This window comes from Lemur catta, chromosome 17 (assembly GCF_020740605.2).
Source record: "Lemur catta isolate mLemCat1 chromosome 17, mLemCat1.pri, whole genome shotgun sequence".
Taxonomy (NCBI): Eukaryota; Metazoa; Chordata; class Mammalia; order Primates; family Lemuridae; genus Lemur; species Lemur catta.
In genome coordinates this window covers 11,413,804-11,432,348 of record NC_059144.1, presented here as the reverse complement: position 1 = coordinate 11,432,348, position 18,545 = coordinate 11,413,804, and the positions used below count along the sequence as shown (strand labels likewise).

Below are 18,545 nucleotides of genomic sequence, written 5' to 3'. Positions count from 1 at the left end.
ACATAGTTATAGAAACTGTTTTAATATGCTTGTCTGCTAATTCTAACATCTGTATCAGTTCTGGGCTGTTTCGAGTGACTGAGTTTTCTCCTTCTTATGCATTGTATTTTCCTATTTCTTTGCATGCCTGGTAATTTTTTTGATTGGATGCCAGAAATTATGAGTTTTAACTTGTTAGGTGTGGGGATTTTCAGTATTCCTAAAAATATTCTTGAGCTTGATTTGAGAGGTAGTTAAGTTACTTGGAAAGAGTTTGACACATTCAAGTCTTGTTTTTAAGATTTGGTAAGTGGGACTGGAGCAATGTTTGGTCCAAGGCTAATTATTCCCTGCTATTGAGTTGAATCCCTTTTATGTACTTTACCTATCACCCCATGAATCTTTTTTTGTTTTGTTTTGTTTTGCTTTTTGAGACAGAGTCTTACTCTGTCAGCTGGGCCGGAGTGCAGTGGTGTCATCATAGCTCACTGCAGCTTCAAACTCCTGGGTTCAAGTGATCCTCCTGGTTCAGCCTCCCAAGTAGCTGGGATTACAGGTGTGTTCCACCATGCCTGGCTAATTTAAAAATTTTTTTTTTTTTAGAGACGGGGTCTTGCTATGTTGCCCAGGCTGATCTTGAACTTCTGGTCTCAAGCAATCCTCCAACCTCAGCCTCCCAAATTGCTGGGATTACAGGCGTGAGCCACCAGCCCCTGCCCCCATGAATTTTAATGTTCTCAGGTCTGGCTGGTAGGAACAGGGACTACCCCCAGCCCTGTGTGAGCATCAGGCAGTGTAACTTCTAATTCTTTTAAGTGGTTCTTTCCCCAGCCCTGGCACTGATGAGTACTTGAATGAATGCTCAAGGCGGGGGGGGGGGGGGGCTTCTGCACGTCTCCTGGGCTCTCTCTCTGTAAACTCTCTCCTCTCCAGTCCTCCGTCCTGAGAGCTCCACCTGCATTGGTCTCTCAAGACTCGCAGCTCCGTCTCCTCAATTCAGGGAGTCTGCCGGGCTCTGCCTGGGTTCCACTGCCCTTTGCTGTGGCCTAGAAACTCCCTCAAGGCAATAAGCAGGATCCTTCATACGGTTCACCTTAATTTATTTTCCATCTCTCAGAGATCATTATCATTCATTGTCTGATGTTCAATGTTTTTATAAAAACTCATTTCCTAATATTTTGGAAATTTTTTAGTTGTTTCAGGTGAGAGGGTAAGTCCTGTTCCCCAAAACTTTGAAAAAAAATGGAATTTCACAACATCCACTCGTAGGATATCATGTAAGGGTTTGTAGACCTGTATACAATTAGTGCAAAGTTCACTCTTACTGATAGCAGATGTAAGTACAAATTTCAAATGGTCTTCTTGACAGTTTTGCATTTTAGAGGGCTGACTTCTAGTCAACTTTGGTTAGTTAGCTCTGGGGGATATTGCAGACTAGTGCAGCCAGCTACACTCAAGATCCTCTGTAGCATGATTTAGGCAAAATACCACACGTAGGAAAGTGAAAGACCACATTTTCCAGACTCATGTACACCAGGGGTTCTACATGAGACCATGTTTCCTCCAAAGAGTCAGCCCCATGCCGGACTTGGAAGATGGACATGAGCACCATGTGGTGGAGACTCTGCTTCCACTGCATTTCTTGCTTTTGCTGGCAAGCCTGGTTGCAGTAGCTTTGGCATCAGCTGTAGCAGAATCCCATGGGGGCAAGAGGCAGGGCTCAGGGTGCCCGTTTGGCTGCTGTGGATTGTGGCGGAAAGGTGTGGTCATGGAGTTGGCAAGTGTTGTGGCAGTTTCCCAGTTCCACAGATTCCTCTCTGTGGCAGAGATTGGCCAGGTCTGCAAAGCCATTTTCTGAATTTTTCTTGGAAGTCAGACTAAAGTCTCCTCCTTCAGCTCGTTCAAGAAATTTTATAAACCACCCATAACTGGCAGTACGTTGCTTTCTGTTTAAACTAGCCAGAGAGGAGTCTGTTGTCTGCAACGGAGCCCTTGCTGGTAGATGAACCATTGTACTTACTCCTAATGCAGCTGATGAAGAGCTTCTCTGAGGAAAGGAGACAGGGTGGCTCTGCCATTTCCTGGTTCCCTTGTGCGTGCTTTTCAATCTGTACTTTCTTTGGAGGAGTCCTTTAAATGCTCTTGTCCATTTTGTGGAGGTCAGTTTAGTTAAAACCAGAACCAGATACACAAATAGTGTACTAGGCTCCCAAGTTAACTAATAAGGTTGACCCCTTTAAACTGTGACATTCCCTCATTACCCTGGACACGTTGGGGACACACAGGACACATGAAATTTCCATCTAGAAAGGAGAGATTGCCAGTGTGTGTGCTTCAAGTACTAATAAAGCTCGATTCCTTTCTATTTTTTTTAAGATAAAAATACAAATAGAAGTTCTAATATTTTCTTTCTGCACACATGAATTACCCTGGGCATCCCCTGAGGTATTTTGTTAGAGAAGCAAAATTATTTTCATGTCCCAAGCATAAATTGTGTTTTTTGTTGATTCTTACAAAGATAATGATGAATCAAACACAACAACTGCTTTTTCTAAAGGATGGTCCTTGCATGATAGGAAACTTATTTCCATTTGTCCTGAATAAAGGGAATTAGACAGTGAGTCAGGAACCCTGGTCTGGTCCTGTTGGTCCCACTGTCTTGGCTATGACCCACAGCAAGCCCTGTCACTCTGGTTTCCTCATCTATGAGGCGAATGTGCTGGGCTGCAGTTCAGGTCTTCCTGGCCTCTCCCAGATTGCAAGGGAGGTAAGTTGTACTGTCCATGAGCTTGTTGCCTGTCCCATTTCTAAGAACAGATAGAAGTTACCCTTCAACTCTTCTCATTTCATAGCTTAATTATCTAAAATAAGATCTGGGTAGTAGGATGAAGTATGGGTTTTATATAGGTATATATTCTTGGCTTTTAAAATATGTTTCTACATTTCCTATAGTAATGCTTTCATAATGGAAATTTTAAAAGAATTCTACAAAAAGGTACAAAATAACCCTAAAAAAAAAAAAAACCCTAAAAAGATCTAGGCCTGAGAGGAAAGGAATGAGAATGTTGCACACATGAGGCCTCCCTGTTGCCCAGCTGGCTTCCAAGTGTCTCTCTGTGATTGTTGGTTTGCCATAAAACATTTAGCCAGGCAAGCCCATTCCTTCTCATGGCTCAGTAGATTGAGAACATGATTTCTGAAATGTATTTATTTTTAACAATTCCAATAACAGAACAACTCAGTTGTTTCTTGGAGTTTGGTAAAGAGGTCTTTATATTAAAGCACTTTAGTAGCCTTGTAGAGAAACCATTGGCTCGTCGGCTATTAAACTCATAAATAGTAACTGTCAACCACATGCTGCCAGATCAGTCTGTAATGAGATGGAGGAAGAAAATCTATAAAGAAAGGACCTTAACTCCTGCTGCACAAGTTTGAAAAGGAACGTGATATTACAAAGATGCTTAGAGTGACAGAAGTCAGTTCTGAACATACCAGTCAGCTCTCCTGAACTCCAGATCAAGACGTGGGATCGGACAGTGGGAGAGGATGTTAATAATCAAGACGGGCTGGGATAACTCTGGCCAGGAAGTGGCAGGTTGCCTGGGGTTTGGCCAGCTGAGCTCCAAATAGCATGAAAGGATAGAGGGAGATGGAGTCTTTATTTCAGCCAGCAAGGCCAAGTGCCCCTTGCATCACCTGTACAGTGACCAACCGCCCCAGAGATCTTACCTGCCCTGCCCCTTCCCCCACACTATCCTCCTCTCCTTTGGCCGTATTTGGGGAGAATTTGTTTTCTGATTGGCCCTCACAAAAGCACGTACAGAGAGAAATCACTTCCTCCTGTCCACTGGGTCTTCACTGAGCACCCATCTGTTAGCTACCATATCAGCCTGTCAGTGGACTGAGAGCCAAATGGGGCTGGTGACTAGCATTTTGGGAAATCATTGTACGTAGTTGCTATGCCCAGCACCACGCACTACAAATACCAAGAAAGCAACTGGCCCACAGCAGCACTGTCCAGTATAACTTTCCACCACCGTGGAAACCCTCTGTTCTGCACTGTTGGTTTGGTAGCCACAAGCCACGTGTGGCCGCTGACCATGTGAAATGTGGCTCACGTGACTGGGGAACTGAATTTTTAGCTGTATTTAATCTTAATTAAAATTAAGTAGACAGTTGTGGCAACAACTGACAATCACAGTAGACAATGTAGGTCTAAAGTATTTGTAATTACTGACAATGAACGAAACAATTTTCCAAAGCAACTTTTAAAACTGTATATTAGATTCTAGACATACTTCACATCTCAAACAGTTCATAATTTCAAATTTCTAAATGATATTCAGAACCTATTTCGTTGCTTTGGGTACTCAGTGGTTTGAAAGGCAATCATCTCTAAGTGTAGCATTATAGAAACATTTGATCCTTTCTTTGCCATAAAGTACCCTGGGAGAGACATTATCGACTCTAGTTTTAGTATATTATTACTCTAAATGAAGCACCAGATTTCTCACTTATTTAATTCTTGATAATGACTTCTCCCTAAGTAAATTTTTTTCTTGGAGCACAACTCTGGAAACAAGTGAACTAAATATCATGCGTACCCCTCCATATAGACAATTTTAAAAATAAGACATAGCAGGCACATACACTGGATGCAATTCTAAAACATTCGCTCATTTAAATTATTAAAGGAAGCATTATATTTTCCTAAATTTGTATTAATTTGGAAGGGAAAAGGAATACTGTAAAATGGCTGAAAGTGTTTTTGCCTCTCTGTAAAGGCTTATATCAACTTATAGCAAATATGAACTCATGAGCTAAAATAATTACCAAACTCTGCACTTGTTTAATACTTTATAGTACTTTTTTTTTTTTATAACCTTTTGGACTTGTACTTTAAGTACTTTCATATCACTGTCTACTTTTATCCTGTGATATGGGAAGACTTATCATAGATTTTTTTTTTTGAGACAGAGTCTCACTCTGTTGTCTGGGCTAGAGTGCCGTGGCGTCAGCCTAGTTCACAGCAACCTCAAACTCCTGGGCTCAAGCAATTCTCCTGCCTCAGCTTCCCAAGTAGCTGGGACTACGGGCATGCGCCACCATGCCTGGCTAATTTTTTCTATATATTTTTAGTTGTCCAGCTAATTTCTTTCTATTTTTAGTAGAGACGGGGTCTCGCTCTTGCTCAGGCTGGTCTCAAACTCCTGAGCTCAAACGATCCACACGCCTTGGCCTCCCTAGGATTACAGGCATGAGCCACCATGCCCGGCCTTATCATAGATTATATCTTCATTTTATAGATGAAGAAACTGATGCTCAGTGAGGTTAATTCACTTTTCCAAGTTCACAACACAAATAAGCAACAATACAGGAATTTGAACCCTCTGTCTGACTTAGTCTAGAGTCCTTTCCACTCCAAGGAAATGGAAGTGACGTTTGCTCTTACATGCTGTAGGGGTTTCAACCAAAATCCTTGTGCACAGGAACACAGGACAAAAATGGTGGGGAGGGTGGCAGCTGTGGAGACGGGGGCTACGGGTAACTTAGAGGGGGTGGTCTCACTATAAGGTATTTCTTTGCTTTTATAAAGCTTGGTGAAAAGTTTGAATTTTTTAAAGTTATGTTGCAGATGTGGTCCAACCGACGTGTGTCAATTGTGTCTCACACTTTAAGTGATTTGTCTCTTGTACGGTTCACATTCCAGCTCTGTCTTCCGGGATGCAGGGCCACCCCTGGGCTGCAATTGTCTCCCCCAGGTATTACTATGTGATTTAAATATACACATTTCCTTTCAAATAATGAAAGCATTAATTTTCTTTTATAGTAGGGAAAACACCCAGTTCCTCTGTTTTAGGAAGTAACAGTGCCCGCCTGGCAAGGGCGATGTCGCTATGGGAGTCCTCGTTGAACAAGGCTGGTAGGAAACGCCAGTGAAGAGTTATCTGTTAGTAATCCTGAACTTCCCACTCCCTCCGCCCCTACTGTTGATTGATGTTAACTGGTTCTGAGTATCCTTGCTCATTCTTTACATTCTCACTAAAAAAAGCCTTCAACATAAAACAAAATCTTGACTGTTAGATGGGACACTCATTTTTCTTTCATTCATTCATGGTCACTGTCCTCCAGGCAAAGATTCTTACTAACACTAGTAAGTACCTCAATCTGATTGAGTTACTTGAAATAAGAATGTATATATTTGTGATACCTCAAAACTATAAAAAAAATCTCAATCCAGGCCTTTCTGATAAATCCTAACACGATACGCCAAGTGACATTTTCATGACAAATGAGGTAAATTTTAAAAAATCCTTCATACTTTATGCAGAACTCCATGTGTTTGTCACTTTTAACATTCATTTCTGATATGTGAATGGTGCATTTGTTTTTCTTCCACACTGTAATCTTTGGCATGAATATCTGAAGGGACATGTGCTGGCCATAATTTCAGGGCAGTTCAAAACAAACTCATTTTTCATCCCAGGAAAGGTTAATTCCACACAAATATCACAGTGGGAAGATGGGGGGAAGTGACATATACTAGAAAAGACCTTAGTTATTTTTAGGGTGTTCATGTCCCAAGTACAATACATTTTTGTTAAGTACAGTCACCATACTCTGCTATCAAACATTGAATTTATTCCTTGTGTCTAACTGTATGTCTGTACCCTTTAACCCACTTCTCTTTATCCTCCCCTTTCCCTGCACTCAGCTTTCCCATCCTCTGGCATCTATCATTCCACTCTCCACCTCCCTGTGATCAAATTTTTTAGCTCCCAGATATGAGAACATGCACCATTTATCTCTCTGTGCCTGGCTTATTTTACTTAAGATAATAACCTACAGTTCCATCCATGTTGCTGCAAATAACAGGGTTTCATTCTTTTTTATGGGCGCATAGTATCCCATTGTGTGTATGTGCCACATTTTCTTTATCTATTCATGCTTTGATGGGCACTTAGGTTGCTTCCATATCTTTGCTATTGTGAATAGTGCTGCAATAAATATGCAAGTGCAGGTATTTCTTTGATATATTAATCTCTTTCCCTTTGGGTAGATACCTAGGAGTGGGATTGCTAGATTGAATGGTAATCCTATTTTTAGCTTTTTGAGAAATCTCCACACTGTTTTCCATAGTGGCTATACTAGTTTATATTCCCACCAACAGTGTATAACAATTCCCTTTTCTCTCACCAATATCCACTATTTTAGTCTTTTTAATAATGGCCATTTTGACTGGGGTAAGATGATTTGTCATTGTGGTTGTGATTTGCATTTCTCTCATAGTGAGTGATGTTGAGCACTTTTTCATATACCAGTTGGCCATTTGCATGTCTTCTTTTGAGAAAGGTCTATTCATGCCCGTTGCCCACTTTTTAATGGGATTGTTTGTTGTTGTTGTTTTTTTTCTGTTGAGTTGTTTGAGTTCCTTATATGTTCCAAGACCCCTAGTTTTAATGAGAACAAGATTGGCAATAAAAATGGACACATGTTGTGTCAAATGGACTTGGGCCCCACCTTGGTCTATTTTCCAGATTGAAGGATGACCATCTCTGGAAGAAGAGAGGTTCACAAATTTAGGTTCAGCCTCATAGCCTGTGATGACAGCAGGAGAAACACTGCTGGGTAAGGATCTGCCTGTTGGAGCAACAAGGCCAGAGAACGATCAGTGTGAATCCCCAGACCAAGTATGTGAGCAAACCCGACCTCAATTGCCTTTTATGAGGTGCAGAGATAGACTATAATTAAATGACTAGGCAGCAAAATGAAGAGAACGGACTTTGATTTTAGAAAATCATTTGGGAAAGGATTCTTTACAAGGCTATCAGACAGAACTGGTATTATCCAAAGTAAAACAGACAAATATGAACACTTTAACGAGTCTACTGAAGGGCAGGCTGATGACTTGGCGTATGGCCGGCACGGAAGCTCGTGAGGGAAGAGCGTATTGGGAGGACTATGAGCTAACACCTTTTAGGTATGGACAAACAAACTGAGAAGTTGGAGTGGGCAGTCCTAGTTCAAGAGGATTTTGATAAGTCTGGAAAAATGGGCACCTGGAAGTTAGTGTGCAGTCTATTACTGGACACAGCAAAAGACTGCTGACCACAGCGGAATGGAAAAACATTTTCAAGTCGTGATGAAATGATTCCAACTGGAGTTGAATAAATGAATGAGGGGACCATCTGGGTTTGCAGCATCTTGCTTGGTAGCTCCAAAGACAGAGAGAGCACAAGATGGCTTTCCTAAGGGAGTAACTGCTGGAGCCTCAGCCTCACCATTGAAAAAGGTAACTGCAGCCTTTTAAAGGGCCTGCTCAGCTCCCATGTAGACTACTGTGCGCGGCAGCACTTACCCACTGAGAATAGGCCACTGGAGTGTTCGGGAAAGTGCGGAGGAGGGTGCAGGGCGTCTGCGGGCAGTCTTTGAGAGCTGAACACGTTAAGATGTGAAAAAAGGTGACTTAATCAGGGTTTCTGAGTATCTGATGGGCTCATACAAAGAAGCCAGTGCAAGACCTATTCACACCGTGAGAATAAATGATGTACGGACTATTAATTAAGGCAAACGGAGGGGAGAGATTCAGTGGGCAAGACTTTTCTTTTGCAGAGTCATTGGTCAGTGGGGGTCAAAGAAGATGAGCTGGAGTTCAGACGGCAAAGACCCAGACCAGGCCTGGTTAAAGTCCCTGGCAGGCAGCATCTCAGGAGGCTGCCTCAGCCTCCCTTCTCTCCACCCACAGCTGCTGTTTGCCAACGTCTCCAGCACCCTCAGCCGAGTTCCTTCCGCCACCGCCAGTGTCCTGAAGGGAGGAGTGGTGTCAGCAGGGCGGGAGGACTTCGCGCGCAGGGGGACAGCAGTGTGTGCGTGTGTGTGAATGTGCACGGGTGAGACACGGGTGCTCTTCAGGGCAGGTTGGGAAAAGGAAAATTTTACTAACGTATTTGTGTGACTTTAAATGCTGGTTGGTTCAGAAGGAAACAAATGATATAAAATTGGCTGTATTATTTTTCCAAAGTGGTAAATCAATCGATTGATCAATTCGTGTCTCTCTCTCTCTCTCTGTCTCTCTCTCACACACACACACACACACACACACACACACACACACACACAGAATCACCAGTGGCGAATTAGTTCTCTCCCTCTTCAGCGCCCGCGGTTTGTACTGATGCTCTGAGGTTAAAAACAAAGAACAAAATATAGGTGGGATCCAAGCCAGCCCGGGCTGCAGACCCTTAGCTGCACTGTGGCTCTGCGACAGCTGTCCGCCTGCGTGTCACTGGGCCTGGCTACTCGACCGCCACCTCCTGTCCCCATATGGCTCCAAGCGAGCCAGGCGCGGGCGGCCAGGGTCTGCTCGGGAGGCCTTGACTGCCACAGCACCACCTGACCCTGGTGGCTGCCCCCGGTCCCGTCAGCACGGCCCCAGCCTGCACTGTTCTGGCCCCTGATGGAGTGAGACTAGCTCGGGGGATGTGGAGAGGAAGGATCGAGAGGGTTTCCCTGAATGTGCAGAGGAACCGGTCCTGGGGGCAGGCCTGACTTGCGGAACGACGGAGCAGCTGGTTCACGCTCAGCCCTCCCCGCATCCAGCGCCGCCTCGGTGGATGCAAGTGCACCCAGGAAACGTGCCCGGGTTTGAAAGAGCCATCTAGCCGGTGCTGCCAAGGTCAGGAAAACAATCGGTAATCACATCGTGGCCAAAATCAGCTAAGCCATTCACCCTGCTTGGAAAGAGCCTTGCCAGCTCGTCTGACTACAGACAGGGCGGCACTGCTGGGCCAAGAGTTAGCACTGGGACCTGGCAGCGCTTTGTGGCACTTGAGAAGAATGTGGCCGCAGCTGCGTGTGCACACGGACGCACGTGTGGGAGTGACTGACAAGGCAGGGCGGTACTCTCGGGACCTCACTTAAAAAGGACACTGAAGGGACCATCTTCCTGCCCCAATTCTTTCTGACAGATGTCAGTCGGCAGCTGCTAACATCCAGTGTCGTCCTGTCTTATCTTGCCATCCCAAATATTCACTCTTAACAAATCAAATTAACTTTAAAATGATCACTATCATCAGTTAACAGCTGCCCCCCACTAGTCACAACTCACCAAGTCTGTCTGTTTCAAAGGAGAAATAGACGAGGCAGGGCTTTGAATTTGGTCAAATGTGAAAACATTTTTTTTTCATAGAAGGTTCTTAGCATATCATTCCTCACCAAGTAAAATTTTTCTTTAACAAACAACTGCTTGGCCTCTAACTCAAATATGTTGGGCAAGCTTGGCAGCAACAATAAAATCCTATGAACAAGCTAAGGAGCAAATGAATTCATTTTCTAAATATTTGTATTTTTCTTTATTATGAGTATTATTTTTTTTTGTGACAGGGTCTTGCTCTGTCTCCTGGGCTAGAGTGCAGTGGCATTATCATAGCTCCCTGCAGCCTTAAACTCCTGGGCTCAAGTGACCCTCACACCTCAGCCTCCCAAGTAGCTGGGACTACAGGTACGTGCCACGATGCCTGGCTAATTTTTCTATTTTTTGTAGAGACAGGGTCTCACTCTTGCTCAGACTGGTCTCGAACTACAGAGTTCAAGCAATTCTCCCACCTCAGCCTCCCAGAGTGCTAGGATTACATGTGTGAGCCACCGTACCGGCCTTATTTTTCTTTATTTAAGATAAATATTGGAGTCAAGTATACAAAGATTTGAGGAAGGAAAGCCCATGATTAAAGAATTTGATTATTAAAATGTAGCTTATATTTGAAAGCATTAGGAAGATATCCTTATACATGAAAGATTTTAGGAATTAAGTACTCTTTCTGGGGAAAAAAATAAAAATCCATTCATGATAAAAATGCCCAGCAAGCCAGTAATCAAAAGGAACTTTCTTAATCTGATAAAAGTCCTCTACAAAAACATATACAGCAAATATCACACACTTATATTGAACACATTCCCTCTGAAATTAGAAAGAGGCAAGAGGCAAGGGTGCCATTATTTTTTACCACAAAGCTTAGCCAGTGTAGTAAGACAAGAAAAATAAAAATTATAAAGGTTGGAAAAGAAGAAACAAAGCTGTTATTATTTGTAGCTGATAAAATTTTTCTATGTGGAAATCTAAAAGAATCTACAAGTAAATCATCTGAATGAATGAGGTAGTGTAGGAAATTTGCAGGACACAGAACCATAGAAAAAATTAGTGCATTTCTATATATCAGCAACAGTCAATAAGAAAACAATATTTATAGTAGCAATAAAAATATAAAGCACCTTGGGATCACATCAAACAAAAATTGTACAAGCTATTTATGGGGAAAATTATAAACATTTATTGAAGGACATTAAAGCATACCTAAATAAATCAAGACCTCTACTGTGTTATGATATTAGAGTCAATATCAAAGATGTCAATTCTTGCCTAATTGATCTAAGATTTAGTGCATTTCCTATCAAATCCAGTGGGGCTTTTCACAGAGCTTGACAAGTTGTTTATAAGAAAATTATTGGAAGAGCAAAAGGCCAAAAATATCCAGGACAACCTTGAAGTAGACAGATTAAATTAAATTAAGAATAGTTGTTGGCACCATAAAGAAAGTAAAAAGATAAGCCTCAAAGAGGGAGAAGATGTATTAGAAATATATAACCAACACAAATTTGTATCCCGAGTTTGTATATAAATAACTCCTGTGAATTAATAAGAAGAAGACAACCCAAAAGAAAAATTGATAAATGTCATAAATAGGCATTTCACAGAAACAACCACAAATGACCTAGGAACAAATGAAAAGGTACTTAATCAACTTCATTATTAATCAGAGAAGGGCAAATGAAAGCCATGGGAAGACACCTTTGCAAACCACAAGACTGGCCAAATTTTAAAGTCTAACAGTACCAAGGTTTGACAGGGCTGTGAAGCCAGAGGAACTCTCACATACTGCTTGGGGATAGTTTAAATAGATACAAATACAGTCACGTGTCACTGAATGATGGAGATACGTTCTGAGAAATGCATCATGGGAACATCATGGAGTCCCTTACACCAACCTAGATGGTGTAGCCTACTACACATCTAGGCATATGGTGTAGCCTATTGCTCCTAGGCTACAAACCTTGATAGTATGTGACTGTATTGAATACTGTAAGCAACTGTAACACAATGGTAAGTATTTGTGGATCTAAACATAGAAAAGGTACAGTAAAAATATGGTATTAAAGATAAAAAGTGGTATACCTATGTAGGGCACTTACCATGAATGGAGCTTGGGGAACTAGAAATTGCTCTGGGTGAGTCAGAAGGTGAGTCGTGAGTGAATGTAAAGGCCCAAGACACTACTGTACACTACTGTAGGCTTTATAAATACTACGTACTTAGCCTATACTAAATTTATGAAAAAAATATTTTTCTTTCTTCAATCATAAATTAACCTTAGCTTACAGTAATTTTTTACTTCATAAATTTTTTAAATGTTTTAAACTTTTTGACTCTTTTATGAGAATACTTAGCTTAAAACACAAGCACATTGTACAGCTGTACAAAAATATTTTCTTTATCTATATCCTGATTCTATAAAGATTTTATACTTCTTAAAACTTTTATTATTTTTTTTTTACTTTTTAGACCCTTTTGTTAAAAACTAAGACACAAACACACATTAGCCTAGACCAGGGATGGGGAACATTTTCATGTTGGAAGGCAACATTAATTAATCTGTAATCAAATAAGGCCACATTCAAGAAGCTTCAATTAGATATATGCAACATGTACATTATTTTGTAAAAATCTAACTACTATTTATTTAATAATTTCAAAAATGAAAATGGTTAATTTTAACATTAACTAACCTTTTAATGACTTCATTCTGTCTGCTTTTTGTTGGAAAGCATTTGAATATTTGTGGTTGCAGCAGGGAGGTCCCCAGTTTCAGCTGATCCTCTAGATGGGTATCAGTCATTTGTGACCTTAGGGCATCTTGATTTGGGTTGGGTAAGAGAAATGCAGATTCACAGCAATAAGTGGTTGAAAAGCAAGAAAGCATGTTTTGGGCATATTGCTGAAGGTGTGGGCATTCTATGCATTTTTCCATATTTCAATTGGCTCTTTCTTACCATCAGACAATGACTTTAAAATGTCATCTACTGATAGCTCAATCAATTCCCTCTGTAGTTCTTTAGGTGCCTTCGTGTTATCAACTAGGTGAGGCTGAAATCCTAATTTGAATATAATGTCATGATTCTCAAAGTCAGTGAACCTTTCATTGTATTCTCCAATTAATAGGTCTGTAACAGCTGCGTATTCTTTAAATGATTCACATATATCGTCCTGCTCATCAATGACCTTTGCTAACTGGGGAAAATGTTCATCCAAAATTTCATTTTGAAGAAGAAGGGTTTTGAAAAAAGATAGCTTTTGTTGAAATGCTTGGATTGTTTTGCCACATATATATAGACTTAGTTTTACCTTGCAAAGAAATATTCAAGTCATTTTGATTTGACATGATATCACATGGAAATGCTATATTCCTATAGACATCTTTCAATAATTCACATTACTGATTGTATTCTTCATAAAACTTAACTATATGTTCTTGCAGAGATAAAATTTTTTGCTAACACCTGTCCCTGTGATAGCCAACACACTTTGGAATGATAGGGCAAATCCGTATTTGCCTCATCGTTCAACTTTCTAATGTTACAAAACAGGATGCTATGTTGTTAACAATACTTATAACTTGTTGCAAAGTGTCACTTAAAATAGTAGCACAGAGATTTTGCTGAAACAATATACAATGAAAAGAAATGAGAGCATCTGGATCTGTTAATACTTTGTAAATCTGTGCAATAAACCTTTCATGTTTTCCTGTCATGGAAGGTGCACCATCTGTATATACATTCACTAAATTTACCAAATTCAGTCGAACTTCACAACATTCATCTTGAAAGTTTTTGAACATATCTATTCCTGTGTTCTGTTCAAAAGAGTGTCCCCCCCACGCAGTGCTGCCAACATCCTGGTGGAGACGCTGAGGTCACCATCAGATGTGAAATATTTAAAGTGGATATAAAACTATTTCAGCAATGCAGACAATTAAGTGCATTGTTGTGGGCGATGGTGCTGTTGGTAAAACATGTCTCCTGATATCCTACACAACAAACAAATTTCCATCTGAATATGTTCCGACTGTTTTTGACAACTATGCAGTCACAGTTATGATTGGTGGAGAGCCATATACTCTTGGACTTTTTGATACTGCAGGGCAAGAGGATTAGGACAGATTATGACTGCTGAGTTATCCACAAACATGTATTTCTAGTCTGTTTTTCAGTGGTCTCTCCGTCCTCATTTGAAAATGTGAAAGAAAAGTGGGTGCCTGAGATAACTCACCAGTGTCCAAAGACTCCTTTCTTGCTTGTGGGGACCCAAATTGATCTCAGAGATGACCCCTCTACTATTGAGAAACTTGCCAAGAACAAACAGAAGCCTATCACTCCAGAGACTGCTGAAAAGCTGGCCCGTGACCTGAAGGCTGTCAAGTATGTGGAGTGGTCCTCACTCACGCAGAAAGGCCTAAAGAATGTATTTGACCAAGCAATATCGGCTGCCTTGGAGCCTCCAGAACTGAAGAAGAGCTGCAGGTGTGTGCTGCTATGAACATCTCTCCAGAGCCCTTTCTGCACAGCTGGTGTCGGCATCACACTAAAAGCAATGTTTAAATCAAACTAAAGATTAAAAATTAAAATTCGTTTTTGCAAAAAAAAAAAAAAAAAAAGAGTGCCCAAAGTGAGTAACTCTTTGTAGCAAAGAAAACCTTTTGTTATGATCTGAATGAAGTATAAAACCTGCATTAAGTCAGTAGTATCAATTGATTCATCCAAAGCAATTGAATAATGTATATTTTCCTTTTGAAGTATTGCATGAAATTGTTCTGTTAAGGGGAAGGCTAATTCATGCTGCCAATTAGTTATGGTTCCTCTTGAAAGAGGCAGTTGTTTGTTCTTTGAAATGTTATCAGGGTCTAAGTATCCTACAACTTCGACAATGCATTCTTTCACAATTTCTACATCACTGAATGGCTTCCCTTTTTTCCTAAGTATGTAAGCTACTTTATAAGTTGTTTCAGTGGCATTATTTCCAGGTCTTATTGCTGCCTAAAAGAATTGTCTTTGCTTTTGCTTTTCATCTTTTAATTTCTGCAATAACACCTTTGGTGCCTCTCACTCTAATTTAAAATATTTGTGGTCCTTATGAGTATTATAATGCTGATGAGCATTGAATTTCTTTAATGTTGATATTAAAAGATCACTAAGCAAGCAGATCATCTTATCTTTAGCAGAAACAAGATAATATTGTAATTCCCAATCCTCACTAAAAAATCTGTTTCCTTCCTTTAGCATTCTCTTGGTCTTCTTTGACATGATGTGCTGTTGAGCAGACAGAACTAAAAAATACTGTCGAGTTGTGCAACTATTCATAAATTCCACTTCAGATAGAGACACAGTGCATCATTGTCAAAAGCTGATAACAGACTGGAGTACTCCACCCCCATAAACTCTCACCAACCAGCCTCATGCAGTAGTGGTGCCAGTCAGGCGGGGGAAATTAGAACTAAATCATGAGTGTAGCAGCTGTCAGTTTAGCCCTTATGGTTTACTAACGTTCTAATTATGCCGGTCAATCTGGGAGGATTATTTTGTTGAAACTTATTTTATTCTTTGGCATTTTAAACACATTCATTTTAAAAATAAAATAAAAACATAAAAGGCAAACAAAAATGTATTAATAAAATAAAAGGATTTGTTCTGTAAAATTTGGATTCAGTCAAAAGGCACACACTTAAGAAGGCCACATGTGGCCTTAAGACTGTAGGTTCCCCACCCCTGGCCTAGGCCTATACCTGTGGTCAGGATCGTCAATACCACTGCTTTCCCCCTCCTCATCTTGTCCCACGGGAAAGACTGCAGAGTCAATAACGTGCACGGAGCTGCCATCTCCTCTGATAACAAGGTCTTCTGGAATACTTTCTTCTCTGAAGAATCCGCCTGAGGCTGTTTTACAGTTAACTTTTTTTTAAATAAGTAGGAGGAATACACTCTAAAATAATGATACTAATAAAAGTGTAGTATAGTAAATACATAAACCACTTAGTCACTTATTTTCATTAGCTAGTATTATGTACTATACATGAATTGTATGTGCCATATTCTTATACAACTGGTAGCACAATAGGTTTGTTCACACCAGTATCACCACAGACACATGAGTAAGGCATTGTGCTAGGCAATAGGAATGTGTTCCTATTCAGCTTCATTATAGTCTTATGGTACCACCATCACTTATATGGTCCATCATTGCCCGAAACATCATTAGGTAGCACATGACTGTATTTTGGAAAACAATCGGGCATCAACTAATACAGTGGAAGACGTGCATATCCTGTGACCCAGCAGTTTTAGGGCTAGGGTAGTATAGAGAACTCCTACATGGGAGGTATATTCACAGCATTCACAATATTGTTTGTAATGGCACCAAACTAGAAACAACTTAAACACCAACCAACAAGAAAATCCAGGAACTGTGACCCGGTCGCGTAATGGAATACTACTATACAGCAGGGAGAACAAATGAACTATAGCTACGAATATCAACATGGGTGGTTCTCACAAACACAGTGCTATACAGAATGGTGACTTTCTTTAGTAAGCCATAGATTTGATTCAGAAGTAGGCAAAATAAACTAATATATTATTTAGGAAATCATACATGGATATGTGCACATCTTTAAAACAAAGTTTGGGAAACTACTGCTCTCAGACCAAATCTAGCCAGGTTCCTGTTTTGGCCCTCAGATTAAAAAGTCCAAGGCCCTTCTGAAAGACGCCTGTTTTGGTAAATGAACCTTTGTTGGTACACAACTGTGTTCAACTCTACAAGGGCAGAGTTAAGTATTTGCTACAGCGGTCATGTCTGCCCTTTATAGAAAAAGTTTGCTGATCCTTGCTTTACAGGAAACAGAACGCCTAACTCAAATTCAGGATAGTGGCTACCTCCAAGGAGACAGAGGTGGGTGTGAACAGAGAGGGGCTTCCAGTAATTCCAATAATTCCTGGGGTAAGGAATTACTTCTTAATGTAGGTGGTAAGCACATAGATTTCCAGTATTATTTTCCCCTAAGTGTACATACATGTTTCACATACTTTTTCGTTTGTATGATGTATTCTACAATTGAAAAAATTTTGAGAGGGAGAAGATTGATTCTGATCCCAGCAGACACCCCTGTTGGCACTGAGAACACTAAAATTCTAAGATTTACATTCTACATCTGTTATCTGGTACTATCTGGCTCTGTCACCATCTTGTTTTGTGGGTAGAGGGAAATTCTCCCAACCTTGCTAAGCAGCAGGCTACATCTGGAAGGAGCTTATCATTCTAAAATTCTATGCCTTCCTAATGGTACAGGATGAAGAGTGTCGTAGAGCTTGAAACTACGAAGATTTGGATCATTAGCCTCACAGACCTGTCAGTGTAGGAATTCCCTTACCGACATCCTGGATGAATGGAGGCTCCAGTCTGCTTAAGCCATAAGGAAGAAGGCTGAAATCACAAACATCTTGTCCTATGGTTGTGGAGTTCCCATCAGGACCAGATTCTTCTACATCCTGCTCCCAAATCTACCTGCTAAGTTTCTCACCACTCCTCTTAGCAGCCCCATGTGGGGACTTGAATATCATCTCATCTGAGCCCATCGTGGTGGGCTTGGTTGCACAACTGTGGTCCAGGCCACAAGAGCCAGGTGTGCACACATCTGGAATCCATGCACTTCCTCCTATGACCCTTTGGTCTCCAGATCTTTTTTATTATTATATATTAGAATGAAATCTCTGCCACTCCTGCTTCTCCCAGGGATTTCTGATTTTCTTTCTGGTGCATCAGAACACCCATCCCTCATTCATGGGACATTATAGATATTTATATTTCCTGATAGTCAGATGCAGTGTCCAGCTTACCTGTAGAGGTCTGTGATCAGATCATCATTATACCGACCACACAGGTTGTTGAGGAGTTGCTCGTGCTGCCCAAACAAGCAGATGTAGTTGGAGGCAGGAAAAGGCTCCTTAGAGAGGCACGTGATGGTTTCCACCATGCTATACTCGTTAATATGAATTCGGAAGTAGGTCCCATCTTTCGCACTACCTGTTATTATTTCTAAACCCTGGCGGTGGGGAGGAGGGGAGATAGATCAGAAAAACAACATTAGAAACATTTCTGGACGTTGGGAACTTTATCATAGCAATTTATTTTTCAAATAGAACAGACATGTTATACCTTATCGCTTGTTGCAAATAACAGTAATAGATATTGACTGAACTCAACAGAAGATAACAGTGTGTCAGAAACCACATACTTGGACTTAATGACTAAATGTTCCTCAGGATATTTTAAACTGTGATTGCATTGTTCGGGGTCTCTAAATTAGTTGCTAGGTTACAACCAATCCTCCGTTACTCAATACCTCACACAGCTAATAAGTGGAACTGGGTTTATTCCCTTCTCTGAGGTGTTTTAAAACTGC

The 18,545-nt window shown here is 40.8% G+C and overlaps 1 protein-coding gene and 1 pseudogene across 2 annotated transcripts in view; one reads left to right on the top strand and one right to left on the bottom strand.

Moving 5' to 3' along the window:
- The window catches only part of CFAP61 (cilia and flagella associated protein 61), a 253,590-nt gene that overhangs the window by 33,307 nt on the left and 201,738 nt on the right, over window positions 1–18,545 (bottom strand). Inside the window, exon 25 of the mRNA XM_045528893.1 lies at window positions 17,980–18,185. Coding sequence (XP_045384849.1) covers window positions 17,980–18,185 — 206 coding nt within the window. The remainder of the gene's footprint in view (window positions 1–17,979; window positions 18,186–18,545) is intronic.
- Window positions 13,974–14,736, top strand: LOC123622496 (annotated as a pseudogene). Its single transcript, XR_006729516.1, has one exon. The product of XR_006729516.1 is annotated as a cell division control protein 42 homolog (transcript).